The sequence below is a fragment of the Aquila chrysaetos genome, chromosome 21 (genome assembly GCF_900496995.4).
Source record: "Aquila chrysaetos chrysaetos chromosome 21, bAquChr1.4, whole genome shotgun sequence".
NCBI classification, from domain to species: Eukaryota; Metazoa; Chordata; class Aves; order Accipitriformes; family Accipitridae; genus Aquila; species Aquila chrysaetos.
The window spans coordinates 20,853,491-20,878,725 of NC_044024.1; the positions used below are offsets into that span (position 1 = coordinate 20,853,491).

Genomic DNA, 25,235 nt, shown 5'->3' on the forward strand with positions numbered 1-25,235 from the left:
TGGGAGAGTTCAGTGGAGGATATAGATGAAAGATTGCATCACAGCTCCAGCACCAGAGAGATAGGAAACTAAAGGATATATTGGAAGCCCAGTGAGAACTGCTGGCAAAGCAGCCAGGCCCTTCCATTCAAACTGAACCAGGAGGTGAAAACAGCCCCATGATGGAATGATCAGCACAGTGGCTGGAGGAACAGCTGGATCAACACAGAAATACATTGCTGAGAAGGTATATATATGGGTTGGGGGTTAATGAGAAAAGGAAGAAAGGATTCCCCTTGGGAATATAAGGACTGTGGTCTGTTACCATCTGCTTATAGCAAGACACTTCTTCATTCATTCTTTTCATATTCATTTAAAGGACTGTATGGTAAATAAAGAGATAAAAGCGCTATGCCAAGAAAACAGTGTTTAACATGTTTCTGTGGATTAGCTACCTCATTTTTTGAATATCCTTGGAGCTGAAGGTCTCTGGCTGCCTAGAGGGAATTGAGCTTTTCACAGTGAGGCCATGACACATCTAGGCAGGAGGCAAATTACCTCCGGCAGAAGGTAGCAATTCAACCAGTGACCTCAAATCACTGCAGCTGGGAACTGGCACTCTGTGCGGTTGCACTTCTGTGCACAGCCTTTTGTCCTGACGTTTTTTAACAAAGTATTTTGTTTACGTGTTCTTTGTTGCTCCATGTTAATCCTTGTTATTTTGGAATGGGAGCTGACCGCTACTTAGGCGGCACACTACCAGGACTGCTGTAACAGCACAATCAAAGAATACATTACAGTTCACATCTAGCTGGTGATAGGAGCAATTAAATGGCTTAGAAGCTGCTTCCTTTTCAGTGCTAGATTTACGGACTTGCTACATATATTTCCTTCTGTATTCTGCTGTCGTTCTGACTCAGAGGTGGCCCCAGAGACCAAAGTCAGGAACAAAACTTTGGGTGCCATCAGGGGAAACTGGACTCCAGCCTGCAGCACACTCTCTCTGTGGCTCTTCCAGAAAGCTAGTTATACCTGGATCTATGTTTCTCATTGAGAAGTAGATCACTAAATCCATAGCCAAAACCAGAAGGAGAAAAGGGTATCAAAGATGAATGGAGATCACCTGGCACAGAAGGCAGATCCCTATATAGAAAGCTTCCAGGCTAATAAATCAGCTCAAATGGGAATCTACACAGTCTGTGATGATGGCTAACATGCCATCAGGCCACACAGTTGTATTCATTCACCTGCATAACCTGACAGTTTACTGCGGCAGGATTGAATGTGTTAGAGAGTGTGCAGGTTGCTGGAGCAGTCTCTGATCCACTGGAGTGTAGGTGGTGGCCTTGCTAGAGTGTGGCTTGCCTCTCTTGGAAGGTCTGGAGCACATGCTGCAGTCACTCTGCTGCTGGAGATGTCTTTTGTCTTTGGCAATCTGTGAGACAATAGCTTTGGTTTTAGCAATATTATTCTCCAAATGCTTTCAGAATACACAAAGAGCCTCGAAGCTCTTTCCTGTGCATGATTCCATGGGTAGGTTACAGAGCTCTGTATACAGACTGGTTATCACTGTCTTGGATGATCCATTGGGAAAGAAGGCATGAACAGCTTAAATAATGTACTCAAAGCCACAGAATGAGTCAGTGGAGGAGACTGGAATAAAACACAAGTCCCCAGGTACTCCAGCCTGTGTGGAGGATAGCAGCTGCTTGGGCACAAAGCATTTCCACAGCTTTGAATAAGAAGTGTTTTATTTATGTTGACACATAAAGATCAGAAGCGTTCCTACAGTGAGTGGAAGGGAAAGCGGATGCAATGTTTGCATGCTGTCAAAATTACATCCTCAGAATTAGCACTAGCAAGCTCTGCTGAAGCAGTTTTTTCTGTTCTGTCTGTGCTGTAACAGTGACTTACTACTTTTGTCCACTACCTGCTGGCAGCATCGAAGGTCTTGCCAAGGAGTGAGGCACAGTTGTGCATGCACCATCTGCTTTAAGCCTTAGCTGCCTCTGTGGGCAATGCATGTGGACCACTGTCCACATATCAATCCACTGCATTCTCATTTTTGCTGTTGATAAATAATATACCATTTTCCCATATGCTTTAACAGGGAAATGGAAAAATTAGGATGAGAAATGGAAGAAGATAACACCCTTTTCTGTAACTATGGTGTGCTTGTAATGAGGAGGGTTCAGACTTCTTTCACTCAAGCAGCATGGAGATTTACTTCAGAATCTGCATTTACATCAGTGCCCAGATATGTCACAAGGGCCTTAGAGACTATGGTGGAAAAAATGATACAGAAACCTACATGGAAAAGAACTGAAAAGAACAGAAACTAACAACATAGAATCAAGGAAACTCCAACTTCTGATATAACAACCATAGCAGAATGAAAGACAGCAAAGACAAAAGGTACATATGGGTAGGAGATCAAATGCATAGCAAAAATATTTAATATCCTTGAAATAAAACTGCTTTAAAATCATTTCACAAATTAAACAGGTGAGAATTTTGAAAAAAAAAAAAAAAAGGGTCAGATCATCTTTTATTAATCAGGCTTCATTCAGCATTCCTTGCCTTTTTAATGTGATAACTTCAAAATCCAGCTAAATGTAAATATTGACTCTTAAGCAATGTGTAAACCTCTTACTTTATTACAAATTCAAGGGACAAGAACACAAGATGGTATTCTTTTTTCTCTCTGTCCTGAGAAAACAACGGTCTTTGATTACCTTTCCAGCACTGAAAGAGTTCAGTCTTTTTTTATTCTCATTAAGCAGGACAGGCTGCCATTTTTTTCTGTATTGAAATCACAGGAAAGTACGAAAGACCCTTGTCTAGATGGATTAAAGAAACCTGATTTGTCCTTCATTACTGGCCTTAACTCCAGGAGCTGGCTATTGTTCAGCATTTCTGGTTATTTTAATCTCCTTCTGAAAGGCTTTACTAACTGTGTTCATTAAACTTCATCAGATGACTCACCATTTTGTTCCTGTGAGTCATTCAGTCAGTTAAAATCAGGAACACAATAGTTGCCATTTCACATTAGACTATATGTTCATGCAATAAAGTCTAGTTCTCGTGGTATTTAGCACCTGATGCTTATGGAGAGGGTTTAAATGCTGTTTCACAACTGATGCCTGAGCTGACTACCAGATCAGTGAATGCGAGTTGTTTGGGTTTTTTTAAATGAACATATTTTCCATCACGCCTTCAAAGTACCTACGCAACTTTACCACGCATTTGGGACTGTAAAAGCTTTTTAGATTATGGCAAGCCTGGAATCTTGAAGGAAAACTCTATGAATGCAGAATCACCTTAGAGAGAAATAACTTTTTTAAAATCACAGTCTTGGCATGTGCCAACCAATTTCACATTGTCTCTTTAAGTAGCTGAAGAACATCATGAGACCCTAAAAAAATTAACTGCTTCCTGGGGAAAATCTTTCTGAATACTGTCAGGAAAATTTTATATCCAGTAATCCAGTATCTACTTATGGTCAACTGTTGTGTGGTGTTCACATGCAATATGCAATGTGTTACCGTGAAGGTGAAAAGCAATTTCTGGTTTATATCACCTGTGTTAATACTGTAGGTCACTTGAATTTAAGTTATGAAGCTTTCCTGGAATCCTGAAGTGCTTATTTGGTAATTTGGCCATTTTAGTGAAAGGCCATGTCTGGTTCTCTTTTGGAAAAAAACAGGCAGACAGATGACACACCTAGAGATCCACCCTCTCCATCATTACTCTAAAAACTATCAATTACCAGAAGTGTGATATTCAGGCCGGCGTTTAATTTATAGGCTTTGCGGCTGTCTGGGTGTGCTACACCACCAATCCAGTTGCTACTGAAGAGGGAGGGAGGCATTTGAAAGGGTGCAAGCTGCTGCAGCAAATTGGGATTCCCATTTTCCTTCTCTTCTATTACTGAATGAATGTCTCAGTATCACATCAATAACCCCATCACCAGTTCTCCAATTCCAAAGTCAGTCATCCTCTTTAAGTAATGATTAGAAGGGAACACTTCTGACCTGTACAATAATTAACATTTGCTTGGCACAGGAGGTTATTCTAAATCAGTCTGTATCTATAGGGAACGTATGGGAGCACTGTGGGCCTTGATTTCCTGCCTGTGAAATGGAAACTTCTTTTAAAATTTTGTTAGGGCAGGAGGCTGTGAGACTGTGGGTGGTATGACCTAAAGCCACAACTGCACTTAATCGACCAGAGAATCCCTCTCCAATATTTATTAAGTGCCCCTGTACACTAGCAGCAGCTCCTTGTTTTTAAAAAATGCCAAAATTTCATATGCAAACACCCAAGGTCAATGTATCCAAAGACACACAATACATGTTTTTCTCTTGAGCACAGTTAATATTCAGACACCAGAAAACAATCACTCACCATCTTGATGGTTACCTGAATCGGCTGGAGACTTGCTCCGGCGCATGGGGGCTGGACTCTTTGCTGAGCTCTTCTGAGGGGTGGGAGATGACTTACTGCCCGTGGCCGTCGCAGGGCTCCCTTTCATCACCCGGCACTCTAAGGAAACAGACAGCAACCGTGGTTATGTCCTACCTACTCTCGCTGCCTATGGACACCAGGTATGAAACACCCATGAGCAGCTTAGTGCTTTGTCTCCAAAGAGCTGTAGAAAACATCAGTGGCAAAGGAAAAGCTGGTATCTCCACATTTTCTCCAGAGCAGAAATGAGGCTTTTCAGGGGGAGGGCAAAAAGAAGAACAGCTTTGCTCATCTAAAGGAGGTGCTGAGACAGCATACGTCAAGATCAGGCTGGCTCCCTAGCAGGGCCCATCTCCATACCTGTTTCCTACCAAAGATTTTCTGCCCTTCCCCTTGCCTTGGTTCACACCAACTGGTGAGCACAATGTAAACGGTCAACACAGACCGAGGGAAGAATCAGGCCAGTTAATTTGCTGTAACCCTTCCCTGAAGACCTAGTAGTAGGAATGATGAGTGCAATCCATGCAGGTGCAGAAAGCCAGCAAACAGCTCATGGCACGACGTAAAGGTCTCTAAGTGGCAGATGGGACATCTGCCCCAGGAGGCTTTCACCCAGCCTGAATCAACCTCTTCTGTGGTTTCAACATGCTGCAACTTTTCAGAAGCAGAAAGCAAAGAAGACAAAATGGTTTTACAAAACACACACTCTGTCTTGGCCACTCATCCCTTTCAGAAAGGTTTGTATAAACAAGTCTAGTAGATTTATGTACTTAAAGACATGAGCAGATGAGAACCCCAACTGTGTTTTCTTAAAAAATAAATAGGCCAGGAAGAGTGGAAAATGTAAACATGATCTACAGTGTCCTGCAGAAGGGAACTGCAATACTAACAAACCTCTGTGTGTCCCAGGATTTCAGGCATGCCAGATCTTCAAAACCAGGGTTTATTTACATTGAGAGCTAACAGAAAAAGCACTTTCTACCCCACAAGTTATTAACTTAACCCAGTTAAGAAGGCGGCAATAAAAAAGGGATTTCCTTTTTGTCAAACGCTAACTGGTCTCACCTCATCTCCTACAACAGATTGGCCTCACCAAGATGTGAAAAACAGGTCTTTTTTACAGACATGAATTAGATGTTCCACATACAGACAATCTTTCATGGAAAAGTTCAGCTCAGCATGCATGGGCTGGACTGAGGACTTCCTTGACTGGATTCTGTAATGGGAATCAACTAAGGCAGCACATAGCTGATAAATAATTGGTCACCTGAAAACAAGTTGCCTGACCTAAATGTATGTGTTATTTATTTATATATCAGTATATCTATGAAAATGTAAATGCCTTAAATTTTTCCCCAGGCTTTCCTCATTCTCAGACAGTCAAGGGTCAGTCTCTTCTTCTTCCAGATGGTCTGCATGAGAGTTTGCTGTTGGGTCGTGCAGTACAAAAAGATGAAGAGAGGATGCCCTGTGCTCCAGGATACTGCATGGTGATAATTACACCTACAGCGAGTTTATTCTCTCTCCTGCTAAATGGATTTTGGGAACTGTAAATCAGGGCTAGAAAAAGTTGTGTGGTTTTTTTTTTTTTTTCCAAAGTACTTGACTTCTCACAGATGATGCCACAGAAAGGCTTGTAGCGCTCCAGCACTGATATAGCCCCAATTTTTTATACATGAAGAGCAGTAATGACTGGGGCGGGGAGAGGTATGGAAGGTAGACTATCCCTCCTCGATACTAAAGAATATAGTGTCTGATGAGACACTGTGAAATAGCCACTAGGGAGAGTGTGCAAATAACTGCTCCTGGTGTTAACCAGCCAAGCCAAAACATGGGGAAAAATCTACTTCAGTCACTGCAGAAGTAATATTTGTCAAGGCTCTTACATATAGCTGTTTAACAAAAACAGTGCAACATCTTGATCTTAGAGCACGATTTGTTTGCCCAGCCATAGGCACCAAATGCTATGTGAGATACACTAGAGTACAGCCTCCCCGGAGCAGAGTGGGTCTCTTGGTGTCCCTGTGTGATATCTGTCAATCATATATCACGTGGGTATCTTGGAAACCAAGGGGGTCTCAAACGTTGTCAGACATCTGTGTTTAGTCACCTGAATTACTCCCTAAACAAATAAACCTAAAAAGTGAAAATACTTTCTTGCATCTTTTCAAAAGCTTTAAATTTTATTTTCATCCCAGAGGAGTAATTCCTTGAAAAGAAACTCAGCTTTGCATTTTCCAGCTCAGCCTTTGGCAAGTGTCGGTACACCAAAGGCAATCAGTGAACATTTGGACATTTTGAAAGGTGGAAACCTGACTGTGCTGAAGTTAGTGTAAACAGGCCTCTACACATCATGGGGGGCATGACATTTCCGTGGGCTGATGCTGAAACCAGTGGGTACGAACGAGACAGAGCAACCTCATCTGGAAGGTGCTCAGCGACAGGGATTATAGGGCGGAAGCTGTGGTGGGCAGTCAGGAGGAAAAAGATGACTTAATCCTCTCTTATGCTATTTCTCATTTTGTTTCCTGATGTCCTGCCAGAGTGAACATAATAACCAGCAATCCAAGTGCATGTCATCCAAACAGGCAAGAAAAAGCACCCCATGACAGAGGAGATTTTAATAAGCGACATTCATCTGCAAGACCTCAAGACTTGCAGTTCTCCTTGCAGCATCTGACTTATAGCAAGGAAGGGTGATGGGTGTATAATGGGAAAACGCTGCTGGCTAATAGCTCCTCATCTGCTTCTTGAGAGGTGCAGGGCACCCCTACTCCCCTGAAAATACTGCTGAGAGCTGCAGTTACTCAGTGCCTTCCCAACAGCACGCTTGGCTTATTTTTGTTAGAGAAATCCAAGCTGGAAAAAACAGTAGTAACCAGGAGTGTAGGCAGAGAGCTGGGCTTCCCATCAAGTTGTTCTGCTAGGATTGCATCCAAACTGTTTTACAGTGTGGAACTCCCTGTGGAGCTGACTCAACTGCCGAGTGTTAAAAAAAATATGAAGCTCAGGTTACAGATCGCTTCCCCAGCCTGACACAGGCTTTATTCTCTGCCTGCAAAGTTTCAGCTGAACTTGGAAACTTCCTTTGAATTACCCAAGACCATCAAATGGGTTCATCTGGAGTACACAGGTCAGAAGTACCAGCATCAAATAAAATCAGCCTTGCAAAGGAGTCATAAAAATTCAGTGTTTTAAGATTAGAGGCTGTTTGACTTCCTGGTTTACAGCAAAAGTCCTCTTTAGTCTTCAATGTGGAGCCAGTTTGAAGCATATAAGAGAGCATGGGGCTCCTGTTCCTTATACAGGATACCTAGAGCTTTGGGAAATGAGCCTGAATGTTTGGAGACCACATTTTCTTCTAGTTTAAATGGTCACAGTTACATTAATTTACACTTGCTGCACTCACTGACAGCAGCAGACAGCCTGTTGGTATATACAGTTGCCAGGTGGGGTAGGTGGTAACTCCTGCAAGCAAGCTCTGTATACTCTGTGAAATCAAAGATTTCATGGCTTAATTGATCATAGAGACTCACATTATTACAGATCTGTGCTTGCAGTTGTAACAGGGACAAGTAATGGTGCTGTCCCAGTCACCCCCCTAAAAAGGGAATTATTGCCCTGCTTTTTGAATCAGCAGAAGAAAGCAGTGGAGGGAGTGATTTTTCTTTTAGCTGTGCTTGTTCCCATTTTTTTAATATTCACATGTATATGTAAGGACAAGAGTCTTTCCACTGTTTAATTCTCAAGAAAAATGTTTCTATCTGACTGCAACTGGATAAAACTGATTTTGCAGTAAATGTAAAATGTTGTAGGAGTTCATCTACTCTGACTTGGGCTACCTCAGTCAGTGTTTGCTCAATTGTAATATCCACTGACTGTACAAGTATCACAAAAGGATGTTAAATCCTATGTACTAGGTCTTTAAAAACAGAACAAAAACATGCAGCATTATTATCTGATAGAAGCAACTGAATGGAAATGAAATAAAAACACAGACTGGAGAGCAGTGTGTGTTTGATGTTACCGCTTTCATCCAGAGAAAAGTCATCCTGTGCATAGCGGAATTTTTCTGGACCACAGGCGATAAACACATCATCATCCCCAAAGAAATCGTGGAGACAGGTCACCTACAGAGAGAGCAAAGTCATTCATTTTATTTTTAATTGGCAACATTCTGATGTGGCTTAGTTTTAATTTAAACAGGGGGGAGCTGCCTCTCCACTGTTTCCCCTGTCCCATGCTAATTTGGTCCTACTTCCTGTAAGCCTGGTGCACAACACACAACTTCTCTGCGCAAGTCACGCGTAAAAGTGTAATTAAAAAAAAGAGAGAAAAAAAACCCCAACTACCTTGCAAATTCCATGAGGTATGGCATTTGCAACCCATTCAGGAGCTGACAGAATACCTTAGTCACCCTAACGAATGACACAGGCATTCCTGAGCTACTGCTAAAATAAGAAGCAGGGGTGCCCCCCATGCCACACGGGTAGGCAAGGCTGGGACACCACTGCCCATGCTGATGAGTATCTTAGTACCAACAGAGCCTAAAACCTCAAAGAACCACTAAGAAGGCAAAGAGCCGCTGGGCACAGCACGGGTGCAGAAATGTGACTCTTCCTGAGCAATCTTGATGATAATAGGTTTTAAAGCCAAAAGGTTTATCGGCGCCATTGAGGGAGAGGCCCAAGGTATCGTTGGACGCCCTTCCCACCCAAGCATCCTTTAAATCCACAGATTTACTCCAGATGTTGTGTCTCCTTCTCCCTGCTTTTGCCACCCAGACAAGGGAGGATAAAGCACCATTCCTCACTGCAGAGCTGCCCATCCCACAGAAGGCCAAGTGGCGGGGAAGGCGGTTACCAAGTGGGAAAGGCACAGGGCAGGGGAGAGGAGGTGTGCGGCAGCCGCCAGCGTGGCGGCTCTGCCCTAGGACAGCTCTGCCAGAAAAGGAAAAGCAATTGCTTTCAGTCACCTAAACCTAAGACCCCTGTCTGGGGACACCACAAAAGCAGGATGTAGAAAGCTGTTTGAGATAAACAGAAGACATGGTCATGCTGGCTAATGGCTCTGAATACCTTCCTTCTCTTTTTTGCCATTCTAAGTAGGGGGAAATTGTATCTTGCAGTACCTGGAGCTCCAGACCTGTGCCTTGCCTTGCAGCATCAAATAGAAGTAAAGCACAAGATGTGGGAGCTCCAGATCCACTGACTTCATCAGAGACCTGATATCTGAGAGTTTGGAAATCTGAAAATGCATGGCAGGTCACTGGAAGCATGCTGTCAGGAGAAAAGTTTAAAATGCCATCATGCTGGGAGCTAGCCCTCATATTCAACTGGCTGAGATCTGTAACTCTCCCTACTACTCTACAGATGATGGACTTGTTTTAACAATATTTTTAACAAAATCAAGAGGTGAACAACCAATATTCATCACAAAAAACAAGCAAAATACCTGATTAGGTACAGGAACAAGGAAAATGGAGGAAGTTCTAAAGACTTTGAAAAGCACATTCTAGTGATAAATCTTACTGAAAGGGTGGGCTGACTGTTGGGACACGAGGGCACATCAGGCTTGTGTCTTTGTCTTCTCTCTTACTTCTCTGTAATTAGTTGCGCGATGAAGTATAGGATGAAATTACCATCTGCCACTGTCCTCCCAGCTGGCTGAGGAATATCATCTCACTGACTGGGGGACGACTCAGCTCTCTATACAGCTAGAGGGTCCTATTTAATTTTTTCCCACAGTTTGGGGCATTACAAACTCCCTAAGGATATCTCAGTGACCTGGGACAATAGTGATGCCCATGGTTGGCTCCTACTCCTTTTCTGCAATATAATATACTTGAAGGCATTGTTATTGGGTTATTATATTTGGGGTTGTTTGAAATAGGACTCAGATTTCTTATGTCACGTTAGGAAATATTCTTATGGAGCGTGCAAGTACATGGAACGGATATTGTCTAGGCCTCTTGGCTACAGACACCTACTTCATACTTGCATGCTATTGCAAGGAAATGGGCCACCGCATCCTGTCCAATGATGCCACCATAATGAGTACTGAAGCCCCATGAAGATACTCTGGGACACGTTAAGATCTCCTGTTCTGTAGTGCCTTTCTAAAGTAATGGGCCTGGCTCTGCTGCAGCTCACTTTGAGCTAGAGCATACTGCAGGAGGTGCAACCTCTCGTTCCTGTCTTCTGCCACCTGGCATTCAATATTGACAAATGAAAGGATATACAGGTTTTGCTCTGACTGAAAAAAGACCATGGCTGCAATCTTATTAGACCTTGCCTGACCAGATCCCAACACACATGGGTGTGGGAGACAGCAAGACACCAAGTCCAGCAGACTCCAGATGTCCACTGAGGACATTTACGACTTTGCTCATTTTAGTGGGAATATCAAGAAGGGCTGAAAAGCAAGACATTCCTACAGAAGGTGTCTCCACTTAACACCATTAGCACTTCAAGCAGGTAATACCTTTGCACCTGCAGGTACTTAGGTGCAGGAGACCTTAGCACCCCTTGCCTTCCTCTCTACCACTTGTGCAGGGGGTTGGCCAGCAAAGCTGAGAGCACCGCTGTACATCTTTAGTACCAGCCAGGACAGTATTGCTGGTGACTGTTCAGCATCCACTTTTCCAGGTGCTGTGGTGTGAATAATTAGCCATTCAGATCTTTACACAGTTACGGTTGTGGTAATTTACACAGTTACTAGTGAAATGATTGATGCAATTACACAGCAACAGCAAGATAACTATGCCAGTGGTAACTCCACTGGAATCACTGGTAATCACACAGTAGCTCATGATAATGCTATTGTGTTTTCTCCATGTACCTAAGGTTAATCTGAATCATCTCAGCGTAACAACTAGCAGAAAATGTGCACATCATTGCTCTTTGGAGAGATCCATAAACACCCAGACTCGTCATCAGTATCTTGTAGAAAATTGCCTTTTATTTAGGCTCCTGGCAAGCTGATAGGTGCTCTTCTGAGGCAAAGAAAGATGATGCTCTCCCATCGTTGGAAAATGCTTTGAAAACAAATTTGAAGTGGAAAGTAACACTGTTATTTTGAAGAGGAGAAAAACTACTGAGAAAATGTTGGAAGGCCCAACTTCAAAGCCTTTGTGTAGCTATTCAAGAGGCAAGTGTTCAGCACAGCACCCACTTCCAAGGGTGAGAGGGACAACAAAGTACCTCTATCCAATTGATTTTGTCTAGAACTTCAGCCTGAGCTCCTGACATCCCAGCCATATACTAAGTACTGTGTCAAGAGGAGCAAAAATGCTCATCTGCAAACACACCAGAGTGGAACATCTCCAGCATCAGCCGGCCTGCTGCAACCCACCAGCCACACATCTGAGCACCCAGGTGAGCCCAGGGTAAACATGGGGTTTTTAAAGTTCCATTTTTTCAGGAGACCATTCCAAGCAACCGCCAGGTTGGCACTGACGTTTATAATGGAGGTATGAGGCTGACAGCTGATGCCCAATGTTTTGGCATGTCTGGGCACTGGGGTCTTTACAGAGGGTAGAGGCATTGCAAGGGACTGGAGAGAGCACTGGAGATAACTGTGGGGAAACTTACTGTAGACAGAGCTGAATTTCCATATCTACTGATCTCTTTGAGCTGGACTGTGAAAAGTTAATTTCAAGCTCTAATAAATCAACTAGAAAGAAGGCTTTTGGCTATCTTAATAAGGCTCAGTATTTCACACTGGTTAATATAATGTATAATTAAAGCACTGCCTAAGAGTGCCAGCTCTGGTTACGATGCCAAACATTAGTGAAAAGCTTGCTTTTCACATCGGCATGACTTTCAAAATGGAGCAAGCTGAAATCTGCTATGGCTTTGATCAAAGGTAGAATTTTCATTGCAGACTTCTGTGAATTCCAATTTCTGTTTGCCTAAAATTAGCTTGAAAATAGTTAACATGTTACTTGCAGAGAATTCTCCCACAGAAAAGATGACATTTCAAACCAGCACTTGGTATTACAGTCCTCCCCCTGAGGATGAGTGGCACTGATTCATTTGCAAATAATTGGGTTTGGCTCAATACACAAGTTCCCATTTGAATGCTAAGTACTATACTTGTGCCATGGAAAAGACTCATGGGTTGCTTAGCTCACCCTTCAGTACAGAAACCACTGCGCAGTTAAATGCAGTGCAGAGCTAGATCACAACATAAGGGTTCAAAAATTTCCCAACCTTTTAGATGAAATCAGAAATAACCCATAGGTGCTTTTATTGTCTCCAGGTCATAAGTCGAACTGTATATTTTGTCCTTGAACTCCTCACAACCACCACAAGCAAAAAGAAAGTCCAGGCAACGAAGAAAGCCTTCAGATCAAGGGTCCAAATGCAATGGAAAACTGCCAGCATGCACAAGGATAGAAACCTGATTACATGTCAAGCAGAGATACTTGCAATTCACTTTGCTGAACTCTTGTCCCTTCAGATAGTACATTATTATGTGTATTTTATAATTATGAACAGCTGGCTAGATGACCACTGGAGGCTGGTAAAGAAATTAGATAATCTACTTGTTGAGCTCCTAATATTCAGGAAACAATAACTTCTCTATTTGCTTTATTTGTTCCCTTTTGTTTCCCGCTGTAACCTCCACTATTAAGAACTCACCATAACATGGTAGAAAAGACAGCCAAAAAACAACCCCACTCTCATGAATAGTGAAAAACATTGCAAAATTCAGAAAATAACAGGTGTCACGTATTATGCAGTTTTAGCTATGTTGCTTACGTTCACCACGTGTGTGGTATTTTCTATTTACCTTTTGTTTATTAAACTCAAATCCTTGGTCATTACTGTATGTCCCTAAAACATGCCCCATATGTATTGCTGTCTACGTAAAGTCGCTGGAGTAAACTTTGTGAAAACATGTGACTTCAGTGCTGGATCTTACAGCACCAGAGCCAGCCTGCCTAAGTGGTGCATAGAACAAGAAAAACACCAGGAGAAAGCCCTAGATATGCTCATCCCTGAAGGACACGAAGCTAAAGAGGATGCAAGCCAGGAAGAGGGACCATGGGCTGCTCTGCTGGGAAAGCTGGTCTGAGACCTTATTAGCCAGTACGGAACATTTGAGGGTTGTTCTTGACAAGCAAGGCCAAACCTCTACGCTGCATTAATTGTTTTAGGGGTTTTTAGTGGCTCCTGAATAACCTTTTAAGTCTTCTTATCTCCAGTCTTCAAAAGTCTTTTTTCTCAGTTAAAAAAAAAAAAGTATAAGTCTCCCCGCAAGCAGTCTGGACTGTTTTGAAATTATACGTTCTGCTTTATCTTACCCTAATCTACTACTCTAATTATATCCAATAATTAGTCTGGAACACCATGAAAACCCTGAAAGAAAGTTCACATCAACAGAAATTTACCCCAGCTAATAACCTGAAAATCATTGTTTTTAAATGCTGCATTTTGCTCTTAGCTATAAATTTATTAATGCACAGAACCTGATAGTAGCCTGCTAGTGCAAGGACCTATGCTGCTACCTGAAAATGGTGATTTTGCTGGTGACTGTTACCATGCACCCTTAGCAATGACACTGGAAACCATCAAATTGGTAAGATTTTGTCTTTTTCCATTTTTAAGCCTACAAGCTTTTTTATTTATAAGAAAAATTAAACTTGTGTATGTAATTACAGTAGACAGGATAAATAGCATTGATTTCCAAGATATATGTGCATGCCTTTGTTTAAAGGAGGATAATATTTAATTTGAAATTCAGGATTAAAATGACAATATTAACTTAAAAAGGATCATACTGCATGAAATGTTTTCTCTCCAATTCCTGTAGCTTAAGCAATTCCAATGAAGGAAGTTAAATCTTCACACTCCAGTCAATGAGGCACAAATTTATTTCTTACAAAGTAATTATTTCTAATAGATTTGATGGTAACATTTTTCTTTGGGTCAAAGTTTGATTTTTTAGAAACTTTATATTATGGAAGAAATAGAAGTTGGTAGAGATTAACAGAGATTTTGGGAGTACAAAACTGTTTGCAATTCCTTAGGTTTTCATTAAGCGTGGTTTCTTTTCTCGTTAAATGAAATCCTTTGCTGTTTATATTAGAAAAACCTTCCCTGAGAGGACAATATAGGTAGGATTTCCAAGAGGGGATCTCTGCAGTGACAGTCCATTAGTGTCTGCTGCAGCAATTTTAATTGCAGAAAGGAAAGATACGGCCTTCTGAGAGATGCTGAGCCTTCTTGTTCATTTTAATACAGTAGTTGTAGAACTAAGCATTTTTCAGGATTTTAACAAAATGGAGCTTGCCTCAAGCATCTCTCTGGATGTGAGCTCAGTTTGCTGAAATATCTGTGATGCTACAGATATTCTGAGTTCACCTGGAAAAGGAGCAGTAAATATGCAGGATATATACCTGGACAGCTGTGAATAACCAGCTATTTCTACCATCCTCCAGGAGGCAGCAGCAGTATTTAAAAATTGTAATTCATTAATAAATAAAATAATTTAAAATAATTAGAAATCAAAAGCCTGAAGACTTAAGCCTTAGTCTGAATCACCTACCAGTGCAGAACCTTCTGTGCTTTAAAAGGGTGTTATGATTAACCAGCTCCTTTTGTTCCCTTTCATAATCTGCAGAATGACATAGTTTGCTGTGCCTGCATGGCTAATGGGCTGCCCTCGCTGTCATTCTCCACAACTACGAGGATGAACATCGTCACAGCAGTAACAGAGGCTCCAGCCACGTTTGGGTTGCTTTCACTGCTGGATCAAGCTCTGCAGCTCCTGTAGCTGTCACTTTAGCAGGAGGCCTCCGGTAGCTGGATTGGCCATCACTGTTTGCCAAGGTGACGGAGCATGTCTCTGAAGAGGAATACATCACCAGGAGGGTTAACTGAACTGTCTTCTTCACCTTTCTGAGAAATGTCTTTATCAAAGGTTCCTATTTTTAGCTGATGGAGCCAGGTGAGGCTGAATGATAAATGATCAGACACTGTAGCTAGTGATTATTCAGAACGGTGATTTATGTTCACAGTCCTGCTTCCAGACTTTCCATCTCTTCCTTACGTCATGGGATGAGGAAAGACCTCTGCCTAAATGGCCAGCAGAGGTCTGGCAAAGGAGATTTGGAATAACACCACCACAGGTTCAACCTGGGGGCTGAACATCTTCCATCTTGGGGACTGTCATCTTTAACCAACTGCTTGACTCTGCACAAGTCTTAGGATAAGGGAGGGCCAGCGCAAGGCTTCTTCCTCTGCGCCTCTCTCCCTTAGTCATAATGACTTTGTTCACTGTTCTCTGTAATATCCCTCCTCTTTAAGAATTTAGACAGCAGAACAGAAAGCAATACCAGAACATAGGTAGCTTCAAACTGTTCCCTAAGTTTCTGCAGATCTGATGGTTATGCTCAAAGAAAAGAGATGTCCATTTGCTTTCTTCAAATCATCATACTTCTTCAGCTTGCAGGCTTCCAGAGTTCAGAACAGAGGAAAAACTGTCTTCAGAAACAGCTTCCTTTAAGGCCGAAAATACCATAGAAGACAATTTGCATGCTATACACACAAAAAGCCTGTCAAGAGCAGAACTGAATTAAGACATACTCTTATTTTCTAAGTTGCCTTGATAAATGCTATAAAATTGAACCATCTGTTAGCTAAAGACAACATGTTTTAGATGCCTGCTCATGTCCTTTCTCTTTCAGCACTAGATGCTAGATGGAGCTAAGGCAGTCAGACTAGCAGCTAGACAGGCACTGAGAGTTAACTGAGCTGAGAATGTAACTAAAATCTGTTTAAACTCTGTTTTAACTCAAAGCAGAAATCTGATGGACTTATTTATACTCCAACACCTGTACCCGAAGTCAAATTGGCAGTGGTCTGAGAAGCCAAAGTCCTAAATCACAAAGGAAACTGTGCTTTACAATTCATCAGTTGGGTGTTTGCAATCAATAAAGAAAGTACAGAAGCCAAACACATACAGACTTGTCCACAGGACAACTCAGTAAGGTCATGTGCCAGAGTGAATATCGGGAACTAATGAACATGCAGAGTAGACTTTAAATGGACTGCTTTCTCTTCTCTGACAAGCACTTCACCACATGTCCAGAAAGAAAAAGATTTCAGAAGACTTAAGGGGTTAAGGGGATATGATGGAAAATAAAAATGTTGATATTGGAATGCACAACACTTAATACATTTTTTTTTTTAACAGTCTGAAGACTGTAAGCCCAAAGCAGACACTGAATTGATTTACATTTTATTAGATTCTGGTTTCCTCCATTTAAAAAGAAGAGATGTTTGCATTCATTTATTTCTTTAAAGTATGCACACACCCACTCAATAGATTCCACATTTGCATTCACAGAAAGAGAATTACTTATCTGCTTTTATGAAAAAATACTGCTTAAGATGGATAAGCACTAGAAAGATGAGCAGAAAAAGCGTGGATGTTGACATTCAAAAATGGATCAGGAGCACTCCTGCATTCCCAGTCCATGCCATAGAAGTACATGGAATTACACTCTGGGGAGCCCCTCTCTGAGCTACCCATCAGTAAGGGAAGGGGACTCTGTCATCTGCTCTTCCATCTCTTGTTCTCCTATGCCACCAAATGTACACGTGGAAACCTGGCAAGACCAGCGTCATGCTGTCCCCTCACTACTGTGTTTGCAGTGAGCCATCATGAAGGGTAGGAAAAATCATCTCTACCATCTAGGTTTCAGGGCCCATAATTTGACCTCTCAGTAGAAACATGCAGTGAGATTTCCATTCTTTAAAACATTATTCAGAGATCTCAACTTTTTCTTGTAAGCCATGGCTTACATTTAAGCCTAGACAGTTTGACTGAAACAATCAAATTCTACTCTTCTGTAGAGATTTTTTCTTCCTTTCTCACCCTCAGAAGAGAAAATTCTGGGCAAGTCAGCATGATCAAGTGTTTTTCTTTGATGCAAGAGGGAATTTTTACGCCTTTTTATTGATGAAAAATGGAGATCCTCTTACTAAGGCTGTATAACTACAGTAGGTTGATTACGAGTGCTTTATGTCCACTTGGACTATTTTGTTATAATGCAATTAAACCAGAGTAGGGACACCAACTTCTGACCAATATGCATCATTTCTATAATAAACATTTGTGATGCTTATTTAAGTGGAATAAGGAATATTCATGCATGTATGTGCACAGCAGCTTGTAAGACTTGGCGCATGAAGAAACGCTGCTCTCAAAAGGGCTGCAGCACAAGGTGCCTGTTTATTTAAGTATTAGAAATGGGTAAGTTTGAAATGGAATAGAATAAAAAGCAAGGTCAATAGCCAAGCTACCCAGTAGGAATGTTAAAGCTGAATTTACTATATCTGGTGAATTAGTGGTGCTTCCAAACTGTGTGAAATCCAATTAGCCTCTGGAAGAAAGGTTAGTTTGTTATCCCCATTCCCTATACATAGGGAGGGGACTATGAAACAGATATTCAGGCTGTTGATTCTTTTTACCTAGAAGAAAGGCTTGCTCTTGCATTCATGAGGGTATTATGCTGAGGATAAATGTGCTGTGCAGTTTGGGGGCACGAGGAGCACAGCCGTCAGCACCAATATATAAAAGATTACCCTTTCTCCAGTCAGAAAACCATAAAACCAGAAATTCTAGGTGACAGATTAAGACTATGAAAGGAAAGATTTCCAGCACAAATTGCCTCAAAACAGGTAGCACTTTAAGAATTCAGAGAACTGTCAAACCATTCTTCCTAATCGTCCCCCCTCGTCACTCTTGAGAGGAAACAGTAGTTCTGGACTAAAAAGAGCACCAGACACTTTGGAAGTAGCATGACTATTGGGCCAAGGTCAAGCAACACTACTTGAAATGGGAGTCTTGAAAGTAGGGGCACAGGGACCCTATCAACCTACTCAAGGTCAGGTTGAAGAAACAACGGGCTGGAATTTCCAGTTAATAGGATTTCCAGCAACAAGCTCCTAAAACCTATAGCTGTAGCTGATCCTATTGTGCATATCTCCATAAAAGAGAAAGGCTCTCGTTAGCTTTGTGCGAGTTTTTCTTTAACTGTAGCAATGGTACTGATGGTGATGAAGAGGCATTGGTAAATAGATCCTCGCCCTGGTTAAAACACAAACAACCAAACCAGGCTGTACCAGGATTGAACAGTTTGGTGCATGCCTGCAAGCAACCCCCTCCATCTTCAGGGAGCACAGAAAGAATATTACCATTAGCTGACCAACAGGCCCAGAAGGATGAAAAGCTACACCAAGCATTTACTGCTTGTAAGGAAGCTCTAAGGGGCTAGAGACCAACAGCCATACCCTGACTTTGTCTCACAGCTGGTCCCTGCTTCCCCCAAGGCCCTTATCTCTGTATCCCATGCCACAGCACCAGCCTGGTGCGTGAGGAGGTCAGAACCAGCGTCCCCACAGGCACCCTCTGCTTGTTGACTTTCGGTTGGGGAAGATGGTGGGGAAGGGAGGAGATAAAACTGTGGCTGTGAGAACTGCTCTCATCCCCACGTGCAGTGTGTGTTGTCTGCTCAAAAGACTAAGACGACATCTGTGCTTTCCTTACCCACTAGCAGGGTGCCCTGGGAGAGTCTTTCCATCTTCAATGTCTTACAAGCGTTCCTGGCTCCTGCTCCTTCTTTTCTCTTATCAGTCAGCATTATGTAAAAATACTTCCTCCAGTTAATTACTTCATGGTCAGGTGCATCAAGAACTTAATTCTCAGCCCAAACATTTCAAAGGATGGTATGTTGGCCAGCTACCAAACAGCTCCCTTTGTACTTTCACCCACCTGGGTATGATTATGGACTTCAGCCCAGTACAGCAGTGGCCAAAGATGAATCCTCACTGGGGGACAAAACTGATCTATTCATGCACTTCCACTTTCCAGGGGTAAGTCCACTGTCTCACAACCCACCCATTCTGCCTAACTATTGCTCGGCATGTAGCCCTGGAAGCAGAGGGCAGCATGCCTGGACAGTGCTTTTGGGCAGAATAAAGTACTGGCACAATGAAGAGGATTACACAGTTGTACGAAATAGCAGGATTTGCTCTTACAGCCTCTTTGTGATGTGGTGTAAAGAGACATAAGAGAGGAGATTCTGTCTTCAATAATCACCCAGAGTGACACAGGAAATTATATTAAATATGAACAGATTTGGTTTCCATGTAACAAGTGGATGTGTTTTACTCACTGAGGCAGCCTCTCTTTAAGAAATGTAGTTATTTGACCTTGTCGTGAGTCCCACTGACATCACTAACTTCCTTCCAAAATAAGTGCTAGGCAAAAATCAGTGTGTCAGACTTGCCATTATTATTAGTGCATCAGGAGAGCTTGAGGACACTTCAGTTTAAGTCAGGCATCAGCACTGACTTTGAAGGCAGCACGTTTTGAACTGGCTGTGTCTCCCCTAACACACTTCACTACGGATAACCTTGTCTTCCTTGGCATTTGTGGTAGACAGCATATGTTAATTAGGACTATGGCAACGCCTTATCACAATTTTTCCTGGGGAAGATGCACTGTAACTCAGTTGTAATTAAAAACCTTTTCTGACCAGACAAGACTATTCTGTCAATTCAGCTTATGCGCATATTTGTATCTCAGCCTGCACTGGTTTTATTCAGGGTCTAGGTCTCCAACTACACAGCCTTGCAAACATCTCTGCTTTTTTTATCGTATCTAAAGATACTTCTTCTATTAATTAATTCTTGGATGTGTCACTGAGCTCATATTCTGTACAGGTCCCCCTCTGTTTTGTTCAACATCTGCAAAATTCAAAACACTTTTTCATCAAAAGAGATGTTGAAAAGCTAACACTTTTACTTCATGCTATCAACTTTAACGGAAGAAAGACACAAGTATGAAGCATTCAACCTTCAAGTCATCCTTCCTAATATGCATCTCCAAACGTGACAATGAACAAACCGTCCTGTCCTCCAACAATGTAACTTCATTTGCAGCCTATGGATCCAAGTCAGCCTAATTCTTGAAGAAGATGAGAAGATGCAACCGGTTCTGTATCTAATTAATGCTGGCTTTGCATTTCGCCCCACTCATGGCATCAAAGCTGTTGCTCAATTGCTAAAATACTCTGTAAAGGCTCCTAAAGGCATTTTGACTAGTTAAATTTCAATGCTTGCAAGGATCTTTATTACACTGTTAATTCTGGAGATTAATGGGAATTAAAAATGGTGTTCTTTAAGAATTAAATTGTAACAGATGCTACATTAAATCTAAAGGAAAGTAACAATTGCCATCAAGCTGTTCTTTCAGGGAGTTAAAATTTCTTCCTTAATTATAATTCTGAACAAATTCTTTGTGTTTTGGGAGATTTCCTGAATTTACAGCAAATGCATATGCCCTCCCTGTCGGAACAATTTTGTTTTCACCCTAATTTCTGTTAATCTTTGAATAAAGCTATTAATTTTTTTCTAATTAACAGGTCTTTTCAATTCGACTGACAGCTAACAGTGTAATGGAAAATTCAGCATTATGTCTTGAACTAAACCATATTAGGGTAGAAATTAACAATGTTAAGCAGGCTGTGAGATAAAAATACTTTGTAGAGAACATGCAGCAAGGCTGCTGAAATGAATGTCCCAAAGCCTCTCACATGGAAATGCCTTTTTTTTTTTCTTTTTTTTCTTTTTTTTTTTTAATTTGAAATATATCCCATCCTTTCCATGTCTACAGGACCAATGACAAGTTCTAGCTTAGTATGCAGTAATGTTAATAGAATAATTGATGCAGGAATACTGAAATAGATGATGTGTAAAATGGCAGGCTGCATAATTGTCTGGAGTGAGTTCAAGCATTTCTGCAGTGAAAAATAGTCCTGCTTTATAATCCTATCACGTCTCCTTGCTGCTGTGTAGCAAGCAAATTTCATTTGGAAATGATCCCAAGATGCAGTTGATTTACTAGGGGGATTCCAAAAGGCAAAAGTTTAAAGCCTTCTTGCCCCAACTAAATAGCACCTGGGAGAGGTATTAAAGGGTCCACACTAATTTTGGGAGTATCATTCAAATTATGTCATTATAATAAATGTATAGCACATCAGGGTGAATCTTTGCCATTAGGCAGTGTCAGAAGAGTACCCGATTAAAAAAAAAACATTCCTTTTTAATTTTTTACCTTTCTTTTTGAAATATTAAGTATTATGTGATGGAAGAAGAGGGAACGGAAAGGAGTTTTTAAAATTATGATGCAATTAATTTCTGCTTCTGTGAAACATACAAGAACCATTATGTTCGGATGGCATTTCTCATAAAATGAGTTGTAGACTACTGAATCAATTAGAAACTAATTGGTATGAGATTCCCCCAAGAGATATATGATAAGAGAAACAGGAGATGGCCAGAGACTTTCAAGCAGAACTGTATCTGTTTCTTTCCCAATCTCTAAGAAACAGCAAATTCCACTTCTACATGTGCAGAGGTGACTATATGAGCTCACAGATCAGCCAGCTGCAGATGGTTGTACACATTTACATTCCCTTTGTGCACTGTCTCCGGGATAATTGGGTACTGCTTTTCTTATTTGAACCACAGAAATAACACAGCTGGATTTTTTCCTCCTTTCTCCATTGCTGCGTAAATTCATCAGCTCTTCATCTACCCTTCACTTTCCGTCTCTTCCCCAGTCCTCACCCCTCCAGACTGACCATGTCATTTCCACGATAAATGGATCCTTTCTGCTGGTGTGAAGAACATGAGCCTGGCATCTGCCCATGCAGGGCTTCTCTCTGCTGCTGCTGACACTAACGGGACCTGGACTGAGCTATTCATTCTCAACCGCACTCTGGCGCGAGACAACAATCAGACAGCACCTTGCAGGAGTCATCACCTTTCCAGGGGTAGATATTGTAGATTCTTTCCTCCCCCAACCCTTCCTGCTGATCCTCACCTCTGCAGAAAAGAAAGTTCCTTGAAGATTTTGAAGCAGCTTCTGATCTCACTTATGCACCCAACAACCCTGGCTCAAAGCACCAATTCCAAGTCCTCATTGTGACTGTGGAGGTCAGCAACTTTGCAACTACAGTTAAAACAAAAGGATGTTAAATAACCCTTTGTTAGGTTCAGCAAAGCTGATACCTTAATACCAGTTAAAAGATGGAGGTGTTTTGTTTGTTTGTTTTGTTGTTGTGTTGGGTTATTTTTGTTGTGGATGCCAAGAAAGAAACAAGGTTTGCTGTCTGTTCGTGGTGGAAATGCTGCTCATACATAAACTCATATGTAGACACTGCATAAAGACGAAACATACAGTTATGAAAAGAAATGTAAACAAAAGGGGCAAATCTGTATTGGCATACAAGCCTCTTGGTACAAATCTACTGAAGTCAAAAGAATTATACAAAGCATCAATCTGACTTTACTCCCTGATCATACTGACAGCACTTCTAAAACTTTGTATTTTTATTTTTTTCCCGTCAAATGTTTTATAGCTTCCCTTTGCTCTCTTCCCCTTTCATCTCAGATCATTTTTGACAGGTAATCGAGCAATATCAGCCTCTCCTGTGGAGATCTTCTCTATACCCAGAGTGGTATGCTTTCAATTTGCTCCAGCACTCTAATAAACTTCTAGTGCAGACAGCGCGGGCTGAGCTTTTTAAAGAAACACTGAATGCCTGCGATTCCAGTTGGGTTCAATAAGAACTACAGAAACACAGCATCTCTGAAGCACAGGATAGCAGGATTAAGTGGAGAGAGGTAATTGTAACAAGACCAGTGCTATATTTTCATTGATGTCTTTGAAGAAATACTGTTCAGTCCAGAATATATATTTCCACAGGGAATGTGGTGCTAGAGTTCACTACAATGTCACTGCACTAAACCAATTGCCATTTTCTTTCCCTTATTTTTTCCTCTGTACCAAGAGGCAGTAAAGCATCTGTAACCAAATAAGGCAACACATGAACATCCTCTAAAAAAAAAATTAAAAAAACATATCCTGACAATTAGCATGCTGGTGCAGTCAACTCTTGGAACATCAAATCTACCATGATACTTGCACACTAGAATGATTTAACAAGCATTTTGCTTTTGCTGTGCTGTCTCGAACTCAAATATGCTGAAGTAATTTTAAAAACTTGACACATTTTCCTTTGTAGTCCCAGCTAAATATTTTGTTTCTTTCCTCAAGACAATACATAATCCACACTATTGTATTGGTTTTGTTCCAAGGCAGCTTTCTTAGATGAAGAAAAAACTAACTCTGGCTGCCTAGAAGAAAATTAGCCTTAGATAATCAATGGTATATTTTTCTCTGCAACTGCTTTTCACTTTTTTGTAATACCTAGGCAAGTATTAAATTCTCTTATCCAAGCTGACTTATATGTAAAAAGCTTTACTGAGAAGCGTGCTGTCCGTTTTCCCTAGTTATCTGATCTGGTTCTGTAGATCCAGCCACTGTCCCTTTAGTGTGTTGCATTAAGTCGCAAGTTTTTATTCGGTTGAGTTCCGACCATGGAAATCACTGCTTTGGCACAAACAACATGTTCGGTACGGGGCTCTTGCCGAGCGCAGGACCGTGCTGCTCAGGAGGCACACGTTACTGGGAGAGCAGCGGGCAGCTCTCCAATGCAGAGCTTCCTGGTAGTCGTACGCAAACCAAACTCTTCTGGTTACTTCTAGTTCAGTGAGATGGAATTTTGCATACAGACTTCCTTCACTGGAAGCAAACCCAGACTGTACCAGTATACAATTACTTAAGGACTACCAGGTGGTCATATAACTAAGCATTATATCACAATAAGACATTGACTTATAAGAAAAAGTGGATTTTTATGTTATTCTGGCTACTAGATGTAAAATTTAGGCCAGTGGTTGGCAGATAAAGTTTCCAGTCTTTTCCCAAACAGATTTTTCTTCTCTTCAGGATGTAATGGAAATCTGGGAAGTCTTAACTTATGGCCTGAGCCTTTGTTTTTGTAATCTTCTTTAAGGTGCCCAGCTCACCTATATTGAATTAAAAATAAAGCATCAATATTGTAAGCCTTTCCACTGTGCTCCAGTGCTACACCAATTCTGCCTTAAACGGACACGTCCAAAGAGACCCTAGGGGTTCTTATTCAGTCCTTTGCATCTCCTCTAATACTGATGAGCAGTGTCTCATCCACTGTAACACCAGAATCTGGTCTTTGAACTTACCCTGGTTAGAACTACACATGGGGAGATTTGAGCCCTAGATATGCTATCAATGCTTGATAGCTGCTCTAATAACTGTATGTGGTGCAGAATTTAAACAATGTGGCATATGTACTTTTAAATGAATAAGACAATGAGATACAAAGAGCAGTAGTATTACATATTGTGGTGCCTGGAATATAGCAGTAACCCATGTGAAAAATAATGCCATTTAATATAGAATTTCCTTGTACTAGATTTAATTTTGCATGTGCTGATGAGAACCTGCCCCCTTTTTTTAGCAGGTAGCATCATACCAACACACAAGAAAAGGCACCTTATTTAAATTGTGTATATATTCATTTTATTGTCATTTCCCACTCACGGTCATAGCCACTAATAAGATGACTATTGCTTTCTTGTTTGCGTATACAGACCAGCTTGCCATTTGGGGGTTAATGAATGATAGCAAGTGGAAGCATGAAAATAAAATTAGCAATGCCCAGAGCAAGTCACTTTATCAAACTCACCAGTTTATAGGATTAGCAATGGATTCAGTGCAAATCTCTGCTATGGGTATTATGAGCAAGATTTATGCCAATTAGCAGTAACAGTGCAGATTATTTGGGAAGAGCATTGACAACAGTTAAAAGCTCCTTCTACTTT

The 25,235-nt window shown here is 41.3% G+C and overlaps 1 protein-coding gene across 6 annotated transcripts in view; it reads right to left on the minus strand.

The window, feature by feature from the left end:
- The window catches only part of DCX (doublecortin), a 144,715-nt gene that overhangs the window by 20,229 nt on the left and 99,251 nt on the right, over positions 1-25,235 (minus strand). For 4 of the 6 annotated variants that reach the window (XM_041119015.1, XM_041119017.1, XM_029996691.2 and 1 more), the window contains 2 exons: positions 8,474-8,576; positions 4,387-4,524 (listed from right to left, as the gene is read on the minus strand). In XM_041119015.1, the coding sequence (XP_040974949.1) occupies positions 4,387-4,524; positions 8,474-8,576 (241 nt within the window). The remainder of the gene's footprint in view (positions 1-4,386; positions 4,525-8,473; positions 8,577-25,235) is intronic. The other 2 variants (XM_041119018.1, XM_041119019.1) reach the window with 1 other exon arrangement.